Source organism: Octodon degus, unplaced genomic scaffold (assembly GCF_000260255.1).
Source record: "Octodon degus isolate 3935 unplaced genomic scaffold, OctDeg1.0 scaffold00109, whole genome shotgun sequence".
NCBI lineage: Eukaryota > Metazoa > Chordata > Mammalia > Rodentia > Octodontidae > Octodon > Octodon degus.
The window spans coordinates 5348860-5366033 of record NW_004524685.1 but is presented as its reverse complement, the minus strand read 5'-3'; the positions used below and the strand labels follow the sequence as shown (position 1 = coordinate 5366033).

General features: G+C 33.7%; 2 protein-coding genes across 6 annotated transcripts in view; one reads left to right on the top strand and one right to left on the bottom strand.

Annotated features, from left to right (window-relative positions):
* Spata1 (spermatogenesis associated 1) overlaps window positions 1–17174 on the top strand; it is a 59683-nt gene that overhangs the window by 33222 nt on the left and 9287 nt on the right. For 2 of the 5 annotated variants that reach the window (XM_023724336.1, XM_023724337.1), the window contains exons 9-14: window positions 2852–2969; window positions 4721–4846; window positions 8176–8354; window positions 10586–10684; window positions 11459–11546; window positions 14586–14655. In XM_023724336.1, coding sequence (XP_023580104.1) covers window positions 2852–2969; window positions 4721–4846; window positions 8176–8354; window positions 10586–10684; window positions 11459–11546; window positions 14586–14608 — 633 coding nt within the window. In that variant the 3' untranslated portion in view covers window positions 14609–14655. The remainder of the gene's footprint in view (window positions 1–2851; window positions 2970–4720; window positions 4847–8175; window positions 8355–10585; window positions 10685–11458; window positions 11547–14585; window positions 14656–17174) is intronic. The other 3 variants (XM_023724338.1, XM_004639323.2, XM_023724339.1) reach the window with 3 other exon arrangements.
* Ctbs (chitobiase) overlaps window positions 13769–17174 on the bottom strand; it is a 21679-nt gene continuing 18273 nt past the window's right edge. Inside the window, exons 6-7 of the mRNA XM_004639322.2 lie at window positions 16719–16880; window positions 13769–14109 (exon numbers count right to left, since the gene is read on the bottom strand). Coding sequence (XP_004639379.1) covers window positions 13918–14109; window positions 16719–16880 — 354 coding nt within the window. The 3' untranslated portion in view covers window positions 13769–13917. The remainder of the gene's footprint in view (window positions 14110–16718; window positions 16881–17174) is intronic.

Here is a 17174-nt window from a genome sequence, read left to right as displayed (position 1 = left end):
GAACAAGCTTGGCAAGGCATCAGGGACCGCGGTTCGATCCCCCAGCACCACATGCCAGCCAGCCCCGCCCCCTGGTGGGCTGAGCTGGCCACACACACACCTCTCTCTCTCTCTCTCTCTCTCTCTCTCTCAAATAAATAAATAAAGGTTTTAAAAAAAAATAAACTTAATTAGGTATTTTTTTCTCTAGAAGGTCAGAGAATTCCTTTTTTCCAGGCTGTATCTCAATTGAGAACTTACAGTTTTTCTGGATATAAATAGTGGACCTTATTTTCAGTATGAAAATCAGGACTTCTTTCATTTGAAGACTTTTTTAGATTTTATGTAGTGTTCATTGTTTTTCTTTTCTTTTTCAGGGATCACAGTATTTGATCTTCTTTACATTGTCTATCACTTTCTGATGGATTTTTTTCACTTTCTTTGGGCTCTTTTTGTTATTCTCTTCTATATTACCTTACTATATTTGTGGTCATATCTGTTTCTCCGTTGCACATTTGCTAGCTTCTATTAATTTCTGAGATAACTTTTCTTCCACTTCTTTCTTGAACTTGGCTAATTCCATTTTATGTCTTCTGTTTTGCAATTTAATCTTTTCCTTTAAAGTTTTGGTTTTTGGTGTTATACATAAACACTAGATGTTATGGTGTATATTTACATGTCCCCCAAAGCCTCCTGTGTCATAAGTGGAGCTTTTTGGAAGTGGCTGGATCTTGAGTATGTGATACTGAGATTAAGGATGTGATGCTGGGATTGACTCAGAGTATGATGATAAGATTAAGGGTACCCCACACTTGACAGACCATAAGGGATAGAAAATTAGCTGCCATTGCCACTGGCTACTTGTTACTTTGCTGCCTTCTGCTTGCCATGAACTGTTTTTCCTCTAGTACCCCTCTGCCATGCTACTCTGTAGGAAACCAGCCTTCTAGGAATACCTAACCGGAAGGGCAAACAGAAATTAAACACAAGACACAGAGATAAGCTTGAGAGACTGGGCTAGGGAGCTCTGACCCCTAGTGAAGCAAGAGCCCTGAGCATCTGGCTTACCTTGCTTTTATTTACTTGGACACAGGAGCAGGTAATTAGGGTAGCAGAAGATTCATCTGCCTCCTCTTATCTATAGTATATGCCAAGGTAAACAATGGGATCTTAGCTAGGTTGAGTCTTCCTTGGAATGTTCAGTGTGCCAGTGTGTCTCCATGTTGCCAAAGCAGCACAGCTTGCTGTTTTCTTCCTTTGTGCTTACAGAGAAAGTCAGTTCTCAATGTTTGGTCTCCTACAGCACCTGCCTTGGAGCCAGTCAGCTATGGACTGAAACCTCTACAAATTGTGAGCCAAAATAAACCTTTCCTCCTTTAACTTTGGGTGTTGTCTCACCAATGAAAAACAAGTAACCAAGAGACTTGGTTAATTATATTTAACCTGTGTTAGGAGTGTTATATTTTTCTCTGCTTGTATACTGTTTTGGTTTAGTTTAGCTCAATTCCAGTGTTTTCTTCATAAATTTTAGATGCTATAATGCTTTGCAGATTTTTTTTTTTAAATTTGTGCTTGAGTTATTCTTAGGAAGGCACGTGGAGTGGTGTCCTATCTTGTTTCTTAGATTGAGAGCACCCTCTTCTGTTGCTATAGTGAAATGCAGTTCTCTTTTTTAAGTAAATGAGGCCTTTGAGTGAGGAGGTCTGATTTTTGTTCTTTCTCGCTAAATTCAGTGGTGCTCTTATCTTGGCTATTTTCTTCTTTTCTGTTACTGAACTAGCCTACAAAGAGACAATTCTTTCCTCCCGGGGCATTTTCCTTTCCATCGGAAACTGTACCTTCCAATTATTGCCTATTCTGGCACCCAACATTTTTCATGCCCTGTCTTTTTATATCCTTCGTACAAGGTCTCTTTGTCCTCAAGTACTTTGCCACTCCACTGGCACCCTCTCCTTCCACACTGAACTATGGTTGGTACTTGCCCATGCTATCTGTGTGTCGTGAGTGCTCTCTGATGCATTTCACATCTGAGACTCTGCCCAGATGTGAGCTCCTGACCACATTAAACTTAAGGTCTTTATTTTCCTATTTATGTGTAAATTAAAGGATTCTATATCCCAGGCTATAAGCATAAGGCGTGTGTGATTTTATTTAGTTGGAAGGATATGCAGAGAGATTTTAATGTGTATGTTTTCTGTTACTGTGTGACAATTTTATTGTATAACTTAATAAAATAAATAAGCTAGAAAAATAATAAAACAAATAGGAATTAGAATTCAATAAAGCTAAAAGTAGAAAGTGAATTAGAGAAAAAAAACTAGCAGAATCCAACGTGAGTCAAGATGTATAAGGTAGCAAGTTGGAAATATAAACATGGTAAGGATTGAGGTGGGTTATCAAAAAATGGTAGAAGCATGAAAATCAAGAAAGATAAAAGCAGAGAAAATATATGAGAATAAAATGTTATACTGGTAAGATTTTGAAGACATGATAGAATCATCAATTTTCTAAGTAAATACAAATTATCAAAGTTAACGTAAGATGAAAAGAAAATAGCTATTCTAGAAAAATTAAGAAATTATCATATTAAGTAACTGAAAGGAGAGATCTTGGAAAGAAATCAGATTTGTATAGAAAAATAATGGATTCAATTTTTTATTTGTCTGAAGTATCTGTATATGATGGCCAAGCAATAATGCAGTGAGGAGATTGGAGCATGGGTGAGAATCTGTAATCCTATAAACCCAAATTGAGAGTTTGTCACGATGTAAGAGAAAAGATATGTGTTGCTGGTGTGCATTATCACATACAGACGAATGCACAAAAAGTGTGTAGCCTAACAGATCTTGGCGATTCTCTTGCTTCCTCTTAGACAGGTGACAAGGAGCACGTCCTTCTGCCAGACCTTATTGATTTCCCCTCATTTCCTTTTCAACAGCAACCTGTTCCTTCTTCAGGAATGACAGATATCTCTTTATTACAAATGGAGAGTAAGTATGGTGACACTATGAGTATAGCTCATTCAGTGGGTAAGTTACATGCATTACTGAGGAATTATTATTTAATGGACAGTTTCAGTTGAGAACAAAAATTTCTGGACACGGATGGTAATTGCACAACAGCATGCATTAATGTCACTGAACTGTGTACTTCAAAATGGCTAAAGCAGTGAATTTTGTTACGCACATTTGACTATAAAAACATCAATTTTTACATTGATTGCTACATTGTTTACTCACTAATATAATGTTTTTTAAATTTTTTATTAATTTTAATGAGAAAGAAATAGCAATGAGACAGTTTCAAAACAGGTTAGTAGCACAGTTACAATAATTAATACAATGCATGTTGTTGTCTTCATAGTAGTTATTCACGGTATAAGATGCAGACATGATCTCTTCTCTAAATGATATTAGTACAAATCTTTCTTCTCATTGAACTATGAGAAAGTAGCTGTATATCAATCCTATTTTTTATCAATTTTATTGAGAAACAAATAGCAATGAGACAGTTTCAAAACAGGTTAGTAGGACAATTACAATAATTAACACATTGCATATTATTGTCTTCATAGTAGTTATTCATAGTACAAGATGCAGACATGATATCCTGTCCAAACACTTTTAGTACAAATCTTTCTTCTCATTGAATTAAGAGAAAGTAGCTGTGTATCTATCCTATTTTGTATATACAGATACAAAATGGTCCTTCATTTATATCCCCTTTGTTTAGTTTTGTCAGAGATGGGTATTCCATCGCCATTTAAATATTGTAGGTGCATGAATTTAGCAAAATAATCCAGTATAGTCCAGTACTCAGGACATAAGCGAACCTGTACTGTAACATCCTATAACTCAGTGGTGTCCCAAATTTTCTGATCAAGGAGATTATGGGGCCACAGAGGAAAATGATCAATGATGTAGCGTGTGCCTAAAGATAGTCACATGGAGAGAAAACATTCTCTCATGCTTTCACAGAGAGCAAATTGGTCAAGCAATGGCTGTGACTCATCCACATGGCTGACACTGACAAAGGATCTACAAACTGCGCTACAGGGTTTCAGGGTAAATCCTGAGGGGACTTGACTGAACTTATCAGATACAAAAGTTACATTTCTTGTTATATAGGTCTTACTTTATCTTGGTCTTAAGCATCCAGCAGAAAAGTATAAAAATGAGGTATAAAAAGTAAAGCCATATTAATATGCTGAGCTGTAAAAAGCTCAAGTCAACAACTTCTGACATTGCCAGTCCTACAGCTAATCCCTAATATAATGTTTATAGAGTCAAAAATGTTTTATTTTAATGTAATACAAGTAGATCTTAAGAAAATATAAAAAAGTTTTCTTCTATGAAAAAGTAAAACAAAATTTCATAACAAAATCAGAGAAAAGCAATGATAAACATACCATGTATCATAATCTTACACATATTCCATGTGTAATATAACTTTGGGCCCAAAACTTGCCCAAAGAAGTAAACCAAAAGCATAACTACTTGAGCTTTATCTAATTTCTACACATATATGTAAATGCAAAGGGACACTATTTTACAAATCTAGTTGTAGAAGTCCAAATAATTCCTCCATATTCTCCATAATGGTAAGTGCAGCAAGAAAAACAAGTCTCAGGCAGAATTTATTCTTGCTATTTTGGACTCTTAAATTTACACTCCATCTTTTAGAATATGAACCATCATTTGGCTTTGCAATGACTGATGAGCATATGTTGTAATCTCTTCAGGAGAAAATATTATTGAACAAATGGAACAAGTAAAGGAAGAAAGAATATATTTGGAAAGAATTAGAGAAGAACTAATAAAAAAAGTTGAAAAACTATTTGAACAAAACAAATTGAAGCAATATCATGGTAAAATTTATTACATTGATTTTTGTCGCTATAAACTACCTTAAATTTTATGGAATTGATACTTTTAAAATAAATAATAGTTATAATTAATATTGGTTCTTACTGTAATAGTGTAAGTGACATATGAAGTAATTTCAATATAGAAACCTCAAAATCATTATTCAGCTCTTTTATACAATAAATTCTTCATATAGTTTTATAAGTTAAAATGCAAATATTTTTATAAGCAAAATTCGTTCATTTATTAAGTAAGTGTTTATTCAGTGCTCACTGAATCTAGTCACTGTTTTAGTGGCTGAAGAGATACGAAAAGAAAGACCCGATTTTGTCCCTGTCATTTATAGATTTTTTGGTCCAGTAGTGAAATGATAATAATCAAGTTAAGTATTAATGATACCTCCTGTTGAATGCTACTATAAAGAAATTACAAAATTCTATGAAAATGAATGCAAAGGAAAAACATCTAAATTTGACTGAATTGGTTGAGAGGCTTGCAAAGAGTGTTGCATACACTAGGATGTGAAATGTGCTTATCTCCAGGCCTTCGGCATGCTTTTTTTCTGCCATGTACATATATATACCAGCACTAAACTGAGGGCCTTTGTACTGAGCTACCCTTAAGTTGTTTTTAATTTTAATTTTGAAACAGGGGATCACTAAATTCCTAAGTTGCCCAGGCTAGCCTAGAACTTGCAGTCCTCCTGCCTCACCCAACTGCAACATTGGGATTATATCCAGTGCCATGTACTTCATTTTCCTTACCTTCACTTCTTACTCTGTTCTTCTTTGTAGGAAATAGTCATTTCACAGTTTTCTTAGATACCACTTTAACAACCATCACTGAGTTCCATGGATTTTCCTAGATGATTAATTTGGGGACATGTTTGTCTGTCTGCTTTGCTAAAGTGAATGAATGAGGAAAATTAGAAAAAATAAGTCATTTTCTTGCAGTAGAATTAGAAATAGTGTCGTCAGAATTCATAGAAATGGAAAGAGTACAGAAAGTACAGAATAGTTTTAGAGATGTCAAAATTATTTGAGAGTCCTGCATTTTGAATTATGTTTAAAGATTAAAAGGCTTGAGATATTTATCATAACAAAGAAATTTGGTTTTAGGATTCTCAATTTACAGCAAAATTGTTATTTCAGTACTTGAACTGACGGTCTGTAGACAATGTCTGGAGAGATTTTGGAAGATTCTTCTTCATGATGTTAAATTATTATCCTAAAAGAGATGACAGTGGCTCAGCCTTGTGGTAATGTTAAAAGAGCAATTTCATCAGACAGATTTCAACAATGGACTACAAATTATGAGACCTGAATTCTAATATCAGATCAGTCATTTACTTATGCATGTTATTTTTCATCCTTGTGTCTCTCACTCTTTCTGTACATAAAATGGGAATAGTTACTTTCTATTTTAAAAGGAGTGTTTCAAAACAAAAAGGATGTCAACTGCCAAATACTTAATGAACCTGCTACATGGCAGGCATTGTTCTAAGTGCTTGAAGGTAAAGCAGTAACACAACAGACGTGGGCCTGCCATTAAGGTGCTTGCTTCCAAATGGGAGGAGACAGACAATAAACAAATAACTAAAACAATATAAGCTACTGATTAAAGAAGCTAGTTTTAAAAAACATAATAAAGTAGAATACTGCATGGGAGATACTTTAGTTAGAGTTCTCAGGAAAAATTTCTAAAGAGACATCATTAATATTTGATTAATAAGGAGCCTGATATATTAAAAATAAAAGAGAGTAATCTGAATAGAAGAAACACTAAAAAAAAAGAAAAAGAAAAAAAAGAAAAAGAAACACTAAATGTAAAGAATGATCTTATGGCATCAAGGCCCTGACATAAGGTCAGTGTGGATGGAGCAACGATTAACAAGGAGCATAGGAGAGAAAATAAAAAGGTTAGCCAAGAGTCAAGTCAAGAAGTTTGGATTTTATTCTAAATAAGATGCGAAGTTACTGGAGAACTTTAAGCTTGGAATTTTTGTAACTTAAAGTATATTTTACAATTTTGAGTTATAAAAGGCCTACAAAAACATGAGCACTTTTTTGGGTGGAGTTGTAGCTCAGAGGTAGAGTTCTTGCCTCCTAAATGTGAGGCCATAGGTTCAAACACCAGCACTGAAAAAGCAATTTTATTTTAGAAAGATGAGAATGAATGCTGTATAGAAAAGCCTTAAAAGGGAAAGAATTAAAAAAGGACCAGTTGGTAAGACTCCAGTTATCTTGATAAAAGATAGTAATGTATTAGCTTGACACAGCATTGAAAAATGTGGAATATGATGCATGCTGAAACTGATTTGGTGGTAGTACTACCAATGGAAATTGCTAACAGATTGGATAACAGTGCCTGCTTAAAATAAAATCTTGAGCTAAATATCCATATAGCTATATAAATGTCATCAAATCACATTCTAATGCACAGTTATAAAATCTAAAGTTTTTATTTCCATTATAATCTTAGGAGAAATAAACATAAGAACTTTGTTACTGGTATGTAGATTGTGTTCCTGTTAAACCCTATTTAGAATCTCAACAAAGGTCCTCAAGTTTTAGAAATTCTGGCTTACAGAATTTTGGGGAAATATTCAATTTTTTTTTAATGTACTTGGTTGTTGCAGGGTCTCACTACACAGCTCAAAAGCATGGTGATCCTCTGGCTTTCATCCTCCCCACCACTGGGATTACAGGCATCAGCCACTAGGCCTGGACTCTGGCCAGCTCACCCCACCCTGGGGGCGGGGCTGGCACAGCATGTGGTGCCGGGGATCAAACCGCAGTCCCAGTGCTTGCTGAAGCTGGCCGAAGCAGGTGCTTTAGTTGACTGAGCTGTCTCACTGGCCCAAAAACTTTTTGATAATAATACAATTTAGCTGATTTCACAAAACAAGTTCATATGGAGTTTGAAAATTTTAAAAATTCATCATGTCTTTTAATTTCAGTTTTAATTATATAAATAATGATTTCGTATGAAACTATGGAGAAAGGTAACCAAAATAACTATCTACACTTTTGTACAGTCTTTCTTCATGAAGTTTTAGAAACTACATATTTAAAGAACTTGGTTGTGGTTTCTGGATGCATTTCACTATATTTCTAGGTAATTTCTTTTATTACTCAACAAAAATTACTCACTGAAATGCATATAAGGATATAAGAAGAGCAGGCAAGGAGAAAAATGGTTTAAATTGACATTACCTTGGTTCATTTCCATATTGAGAGGCTTCATCCTTTAACCATACATACTCAACCTAAGCTTTGATTATTTTGGAAGTGGGTATTTGGGTTTTTTGTTCATATTTGTTCTTTTGCAGCCTGTGATGGTTGGAAGAAAAAATACTTTGAAACAAAGAAAATCACAACATCATTGGAGGAGGTTTTAACAAAACTTCGAGAAGATCTGGAACTTTACTATAAAAAATTACTAATGCAACTTGAAGCCAGGGAGATCAAGATGAAACCAAAGAATTTGGCAAATATTTCAGACTCCAAGGTCCTGCTATATGTGTTTACCTTCCACTAAAAAGTTTCTGTTAAAATTATATGCTTAATAATTGTTAGCATTATCATGTTAAAGATGATTTGGGCTACAGGTAACTAAAGATTGATTTAGATTTTCCGAGACAGTAACAAAATTCCTGACCCATGTAAGGACAGTATTACTGAGAAGAGACAGTCACAGATTAATGATATCTTTAACAGCCTTGGTGCATTCCATATTTATTATTTTTAGTACTGGGTTCATTGTAAGGCTGTGTTTTCTCATAGTAACACTGGAGTTGCCAAGGGCAAGTAGGGCTATATATCTCCAAAACAAGAGAGAAATCACTCCTTGAATCATAGGATATATAAACCTTTCCCTTTAGCAGACAAGGAGGTTAACCAGACCTAACACTGGATCAGTAATAATTACCAAGGAATGCTATGCACTGACTTAAAAGTTTTAAACTCTTTGGTGGTAAAAATGTATGTAGTAGGCAGTCCCCTCCACTACCTCAGTGTGTGAGGACGGGGCCACATTTCCAGACTATGACAATGTGATAAATATTTGATGAAGTGGGACAGGGGTTAACAATGTCCACTACAGTTTTTTTTTTTTTTTTTTTTGAGGAGGTTAGGGATTATAATGCCCATTGTTCAAAAGGTATTATGAAATTTCTATCAGTGTATTTTTTCTTGACTCTTAAATAAGTTTATTTTATTATTCCACCATATAATAAACAAAACAAAAAAATTCCAGTCTGACTTTTTTGATTGATCCTACTATGCAAAACATTAAAAAAAATTTTCAATTATGATTATGTAAAGATTTAACTTTAGACATGTTGAAATACTGAAAGTTTACTATTTTGATTAAATTGAATGTAACATCCAATAAGCTCAAATAATGAGTTTATTTTTATTTGTTTATTGTTTAAAAGCATAACTGATACTTTATCATACTGTTTATCAAGTTCAACATAACAATTTTTGCACAAAGACAGTTTTAAACTCTTAAATAAGTTTTTGAGCTGGGGATTGCTTGCCTAACATCCATTAGGCCCTAGGCTCAATCCTCAGTAGCACCAAAAAACAAAACAAAAAACCTTCTTTAGTGAGATTATTATACCTCATAAGTTTTTCTGGACAAAACCCAAAAAATCCTTATTTAAATCCTTATAAAGGGCTGGCCTGATAGCTGAGCAGACTAAAGCATGTGCTTAGGCAGAGCACAACAGCTGGAGTTCAATCCCCAGGCCTGCTATGCCAGCCCCACCCATGGGGTGCGCTGAGACTGTGATTGAGACCGGGCATGGTGGCACGCACCTGTAATCCCAGCACTTAGGAAGCTGTAAACACTAAGAGTTTACAGGAGAATCACTACGAGTCCAATCTAGTAGTGAGACCCTGAATACCCTGTAGACCCTTCCCTAAAATACAGAAAGAAAAAAAATCCTTATAAAATGTAATGTTCCATTGTCAAATATTTTTAAATTGTCAAAATCAATAATGCATGTCAATTTCTGAACTAATAATATCTTAAACCTATTTACTGAATTTACAATATATAATAATAGTTACTGGTTTTTATGATGCTAATGTAAACTTTTACATATACCTATTTTTTAAAAAATAATAAATGGGTAATGAAAAAGAGGTACCTAAATTCAAGAAATAAGTAAAAAGTAGTGATAATTTGTATCTGTATCAGCTTTATTGCTGCTGGACAAAATACATGACATAACCTAAAGTAGAATTTTATATTGGTTTGTGAATTCAGAGGATTCAGTCTATAGTAAACTGGCTCCAAAGCAAAAATGCAATGGTCAACGGGTAGAGGAAGGCTATTCAAACTCTTGTTCACACAAGGGGTAGAGAGCAGGAGATGAGTCAGAGAAGGTGATATACCCTCCAAAAACACTCCTAGTAATCTGCCTCCTCTAATAGAGCCCAACTTTCAACAGCACATTCAGCTGTGAACCCATTTGTGGATTAATCCCCCATAACTGCCATAATGCAATTATCTTCCAAAATCTCCACCTCTAAACACAAGAGACTTTGGAGGGACATTTTAGACCTAAACTATAATAATATCAAAGCAATGAGTTTATTTCTAGAATAGGATATTATAACATTTCTTGTTTTCTTACCACTTCATAGTTTGTTTGCATAGAGGTACCAAATGCCTCCCATGAAAATGTACAGATGTTATACTAAATAAATATCTTCCTGTATCTTACACAGAATTGCCTTATAATCCAGATCACTGAAGTACAGCATGCAATTGACCAACTTAAGAGAAAACTGGATACTGATAAAATGAAACTCATAATAGAAGTTAAGGTAATTTCTCCTAATTAGATTATAAATTCATCTTCAAATAAAGCCTTTTTGTATTTTCATTTGGTTGTTGATAGTATAAGAGTAGTCAGGGCTGACAATATTATTTAACAATAAAGAGCATGATTGAAAATAATGCAAAAAGAAAAACTAAATTCTGTTTAAAAATGCATGTTATAACAAGTCCAAGAAAAAATTCTGCAACATTTTTTAAACCAAAAAGACTTTGTGAATTAGTATAGTTTCAATATTTTTAATTTTCTAGTATGTCATTTTTATGACAAACCTGAGTTCTTCTCTGGAGTACCATTTAATGTTTTCTTCTTTCCTGTGAATATAACGTATAATATATAATTATATTCACAATTATATATAAATACATAATTTATTTTTAATATGAATCAAGGTTTATCAACCAGACACTAAGTGTTTCTTAGGGTAGAAATTCCTTTATTCAACTTTGTTTCTACCATAGCACCTTCTGTATAACAGATCTTTAATAAAGGGTTCTTTTCCATACATTACTTATTTGATAGAATAGGTTTTTAGAACAGTTTAATACGTATTTTCCCTATATACCAATAAAGGAAATTATCTCATAGAACACCTGGTTAGACAAGCATGCTTATTAAACAGAATTATGGCATATAAGTTTATTTTAGTAAGCCATGGGGAATGAAGGAATGAAAAAACAAAAGCAGTTTAAAAACTGACAATGTGGTATACCTTTGGAAGAGCATGATGAAGTTCCTTTTAGAAAAGTAATTCTTTTTACAGATGAGAAAACAAGCAGTTTCAGATTTACAAACACTGAAAACTGAACTGGGACAGAAGAAAATTAGTTCATCTTTTCAACCTCTATTAGGTATGTCAATTTAAATTGTCAAAATTTTTAGATATTTATTTGAATAATTTTCCTTGTTAAATTTTATATAAATCATAAAGTTTACCTATCTTTATTTTTAATGTCAGTATTACAGTTTTTTTAGAGATAGGTATAACAGAAAGTAGTAGATATCTTTAATATTTCAAGTCTATTACCTATTATGATGTAATGCTATATTTTATAATTATATTGTCAATAATCTTAAAATTTAGGAGCCAGTATGATTTTAAAATCTACTTACAGTTAGGCATGGTGGCACATGCCTATAATCCCAGCACTCAGGAGGCTGAGGCAGAAGGATTGCCCTGAGTTTGAGGCCAGCCTGGTCTACATAGAGAGTTCTTGGCCAACCTGAACTATCCAGGAAGACCCTTCAAAGAAAAAAAACACCCTTCCTTCAAAAAGAAAAAAAAAAAAAAACTACTACATACAAAGTAAAAATGGTTTTACTAAATACTAATATATTTACATGAAAACAGAAAGTTAATCTCTTCATTGTACCTTGATTAAAAAATGCATACACTTTTATAGAGATTAGTATCTAAGAATTTAAATTTTTTAAACTTATTTTATAAATATAAAAAATTTAGAACTATAAAGTGATTGTTTTAGAAAGATAAAAGTTATTCAACAGATATAGTTACATACTAGCCAGGTGTGGTGGTCCCGTAATGCTAGCGCCTGAGGCTGAGGCACGAGGAGCACTAATTTGAGCCCAAACTGGGTAACTTAGCAACATAACAAAATCTTATGTAAAGAATAAAAGATGGCCTTCAGATGTAGCTCAGTATCATAAAAAAGCATACATACATATATATTTTATGTATATAATATATATACACACAAGTATTTTGTTTGTGTATAGAAATATATACATGCATACTTAGTGTGTGGATGGTTAATACCACCCTGACATAAACAATTATATAAACAGGAAATACAGTATTCTCATTACATGGCTGAATCATTATTTATTAAAATGGGGAACAATGTACAAGAATAACAGTTTTATGTAAATCTAGAGTTCAAGAATTCGTATTTTTAATTTATATATTTATGGGAACTAAATATATAGATACAGCAAAATGTTCTTAATTGCTTTGACAAGGAGAACAGAGAAATCTTTCCATTTATAAAGATTCCTTGAATAAAATTAATCTTATACTAAAAACTAGTTGACAAAATGGCATTAGATAATTAAAAGTCAAACAAAATATTAAATTTAACCATGAACTTCCCAATTAATTATAAATGTTCATAAACAAAGCATTATTAACAGAAAGTGCAAATGACTGAACAAGCTCAACACCAATTTATTCCTATTGTAAAAAAGTTTGTAGATAAACCTCATAAAATAATTTAATTGGAAAATATTAGGTGGCACTAATTTACTAATTCAGAATATTATTAAGTCACCTTATATTTTGTGAGTACATTTAGTTCTCTGCATTCCTTTTGTTTTCTTATTGACTGCCTGGAGGGGTAAGTGACTTTAAGTACCTCAGAGAACATACATACTATTATAATAGAGTCTGGAAGCAGAAAAATTATTTTCATCAATTTGTGAATCTAAAGAAGAGACACTATACTGCATGCTTTAAATTTAAGATTTAAAGACTGGGTGTGGTGGCACGTGTCTGTAATCCCAGCACTTAGGAGGCTATAAACAGGTGGATCACTACTAGTCCAATCTAAATACCCTGTAGACCCTTCCCTAAAACATACAGAAATAAACAAATAAAAATAAATTTAAGATTTATTGGAGAAAATACAAAAAAAACTGCTCTCAAAGGCTAGGTTTTAAAACAATTTCTTCTAAGCAAACAGTCTCCACTTAGGTTAGTTTATTTTTTTAATCAATGTTGATTTATAAAGGTTTATTTTATTTATTTTTATTTTATTTTATTGTATGTTATCTTATCATTTCATTTCATTTTTGGTGGTACCAGGGATTGAACTCAGGACTCTGCACTTGCCAGGCAAGCACTTATTCCGCTGAGCTATCTACCCAGCCCCTATACAGATATATTTTAACATTGGGAATAATTTAGTACACTAAAATTTTGCAAGCAATTTTTTCCTAATTATAGTGTTCAAACATCTTACAAAACATTTAATATAGTGTGTTGACTTGTTTCACTATGTACATGGATACTTTTTTTAAACCTGGATTTTTTTATAAAGATATCTTTCAAACTCAATCAGAGCACTTCTTTATTTTTTAATCCTTTTTTATTTACAACAACATGACAAAAATTAATTTTTTATCTCTTCAAGATAGTGTACTAGATTTATTTATGTAGGTCAGTTTTCTATATCTTAATAGTTTGACAGCAGATCTTCATCTCTGTCACAATTTTGGCTTTAAGACTTTCCACATTTCTTCAGTTTGCTGTTTGGCTACTGCATCTCCAGAGTAGTCAAGGCAGTTTGCATTCCACATACCAATGCCCCGTAAACCAGAGTTTTGTATATATGATGCCTTTAAAGAAATGCTCAGAGGGTTATCATACCATACTTGATGAAAATGGCCAGCAGGATCCTATAAAAATAAATTAAAATGGAAATTTGAAGTACAGTAAGAAGGGAAAAAAATTTAATTCTAATGACTCAAAAATGATACAAGAAAAAGTATTATAACACAATACTTTTATGCTCCATTATTCCATGATTTTATACTCTCTAAATATTGTTAGATATGGCACTTCTAATAATAAGCATTACACAAATGAGCTTCCTAATGTTCTTGATTTAAGGTCTTTCTCATGTCCTAAGATTCTCTTCTTGATCTATCACAAAATTCTCAACCAAGATATTTATCTGAATCATTCTAGACTTTTGAAATGTGCAGGTTCATAGACCACATACCACATAAACTCTACTGAATCAAAATATATGTTTGTGGTTTGTTTTGTGTTAGTACCACTTGATAACTCTGAGATGCAGCCAAAGTTAAGAAGAAATCACTGCTCTGGTTTGCTAAAATTGGCTTATATACTTTTTGTATGTTTGTTACAGTTTCTGGAAGTATGCCTAGCTAGGAGCTGAACAGATGATTTTATTTACAACAAATCAGTCAAATCAAAAGGTAATGACAACAGAGGAGGAAAGTATCTCCTTTTCTGAGTGTTACAGATAGGATTCTAAGAGGCTGTTAAGAGTTGACTCCATAGGTGAGATCTAACATACCGTCACAACTACAGTAAAGAGCAGTGTATTATATATTTGAAAATGGCTGAAAGATTTTAAGTGTTGTAACAAAAATTATGTAAAGTAATACATATGCTGAATACCTTGAGTTAGCTATTCTATATGTATGAATATATCAAAGTATTATTTGAACAACATAAACACACAATTTTTATCAGTTGAAATTTTTCTTTAAAAATTAATTTGTTTCTTCATCTCATCAATGAAAAAATAAGCTTATTAAAAATAGTATATCAAGGGCTGCCCAGATAGCTCAGCGGACTAAAGCGCCTGCTTAGGCAGAGCTCAGCAGCTGGGGTTCTATCCCTGTTGTGCCGTGATGGCCCCACCTCCAGGGCGTGCTGAGCCAGTGATTGAGACTGGGTGGTGGTGCACACCTGTAATCCCAGTGCTTGGGAGGCTGACAACAGGAGAATCAACTAGGACTCAAATCTACATAGTGAGACCTTGTAGACCCTGTAGTAAATACATAAAAAAATTAAAAATAATAAAAATAAAAGTAGTACATCATTATTTCATATTAAATACTTATAAACCATTTGTATTTGGCTATCATAACCTTTACCAAACTAAATCCATGAAATACTGTCCTCATCTGTATCTAAGAGTGTTATGAAACAGGTTCTTTGTTAAACAATTAAGTGTTCTTATATATTGCAGTATTTTTGTTGTTGCTGTTCAGGGGATCAAACTCAGGACCTTGCACTTGATAGTACTTTCCAAATCCCTTAATGTAGTAATGTATATTAGAAGTCTCCAGGAGGGACATACATTATCTAGTGTTTGCTAAATGTACTTTGTTGTGGCACATATGTGTATATTTATAGACATATACATACATGCATATGTGTAATGTTAATGGTTCCAAAATGTTCTATAAATACTGTTCCAATTCTAAAGTTTAAAAAGCTTACTATATAATTTTTTTTTTTTTTTTGTATTTTAGGGAAGGGTCTACAGGGTGTTCAGGGTCTCACCACTAGACCAGACTCATCATGATCTGCCTATTTACAGCCTCCCAAGAGCTGGGATTACAGGTGTGCCATGCCCAGTCTCAATTGCCATCTCAGTGCACCCTGGGGGCAGGGCTAGCACAGCAGGCCTGGGGATCAACCCCTGGCCCCTGCGCCTGTTTGTAGGCACTTTAATCTGCTGAGCTATTTGGTCGGCCCTGTATATAATTGACATATAGGCATATAAGCACATATTATACCTTTTATATAACAGTATATTTGTGGTCAACTTTTGTGGTCATTTTTTATAAATAAGTATTAGATCACTATTGAAGAAAATAAATCTTCCTCAAATTAATTTAATTATGGTAAAGGTACATTATGAAAAATATAATTTGTGTCTTTCATCACAATTCCTGTTTATTACAGACTACCAATCAGAATTGCTAATTACTCACTGTATTTCCTTCTATATTTTTCTGTCTCTTATTTTCAACATTATTTGTTTCAATTATGAAATAATTTTGAAATGATAGTTTTTCATCATAAAGTCAGTGATGATTTATCTGCTCTCAACTTCATGCCTCCATAACAGACGTGGCAGAATCTTTAGGCTGTTCTGCAGTGCAGCCCTGTAGATCCCATAGCCTACTTTGGTCCAAAGCCCTTTCAAAGCAAATCATCATAACCTATCTGCTAACTATTAAGGAAGTCCTGTTTGTGATGTGTGTTTTTATAGCATCATCTAAAATGAAGTGGCACAAGCAGAGTACTGCACTTGAATTAGCATTATTTGAATTGCTCCCCAGGGAGCTAAAGTTCCTGATTACAACGATTCAAAGTCAGGTTTACTCATGTAAACAGCAATCTGTATGTTATACCCTAAAGGAACACTAATAGAAACACTTAATAGCAACTATCTAATCATGAAAATATAAAGTTAGGAAAACTAACAATAAATGTTCATAATTTTTGTGGAAATTCTTACTTTATAATTATAATAAGGAGCCTGCTGATCTTCATTCCACTGGCTTCCAGAAACAGAACTGTTTATTTGCTTCATGATCGTTTTATAGGGCACTTGTCGTCCTGCAGCATCACTACAAGGAGCCCCCCGGAAAGGGACTTTTGTAATGGTACAAACATGATCCTAAAATGCAAAAATGTTTATGTTTCAGATCATCAAGCACATCATAAGAGTCAAACTTTTTTTAAAAATGAAAAACTATTCCTTAGAAAATGTATGCTAGAAATAGATAACCTGGCCGAGTTCCGGGAGCCCCCAGACCCAGTCCTAGCCCAGGTCCGGTGAGTGTGCGGAGAGCTTCCTGCTACCCTGCGCTGGCGGGACCAGTCCCAGCCCAGGTGCAGCGTGGGCCGGACCCTCTCCCAGACCCTTGGGCCGCCCCCCACCACTCCGCCATACCTCCCCACCCCTCCTGCC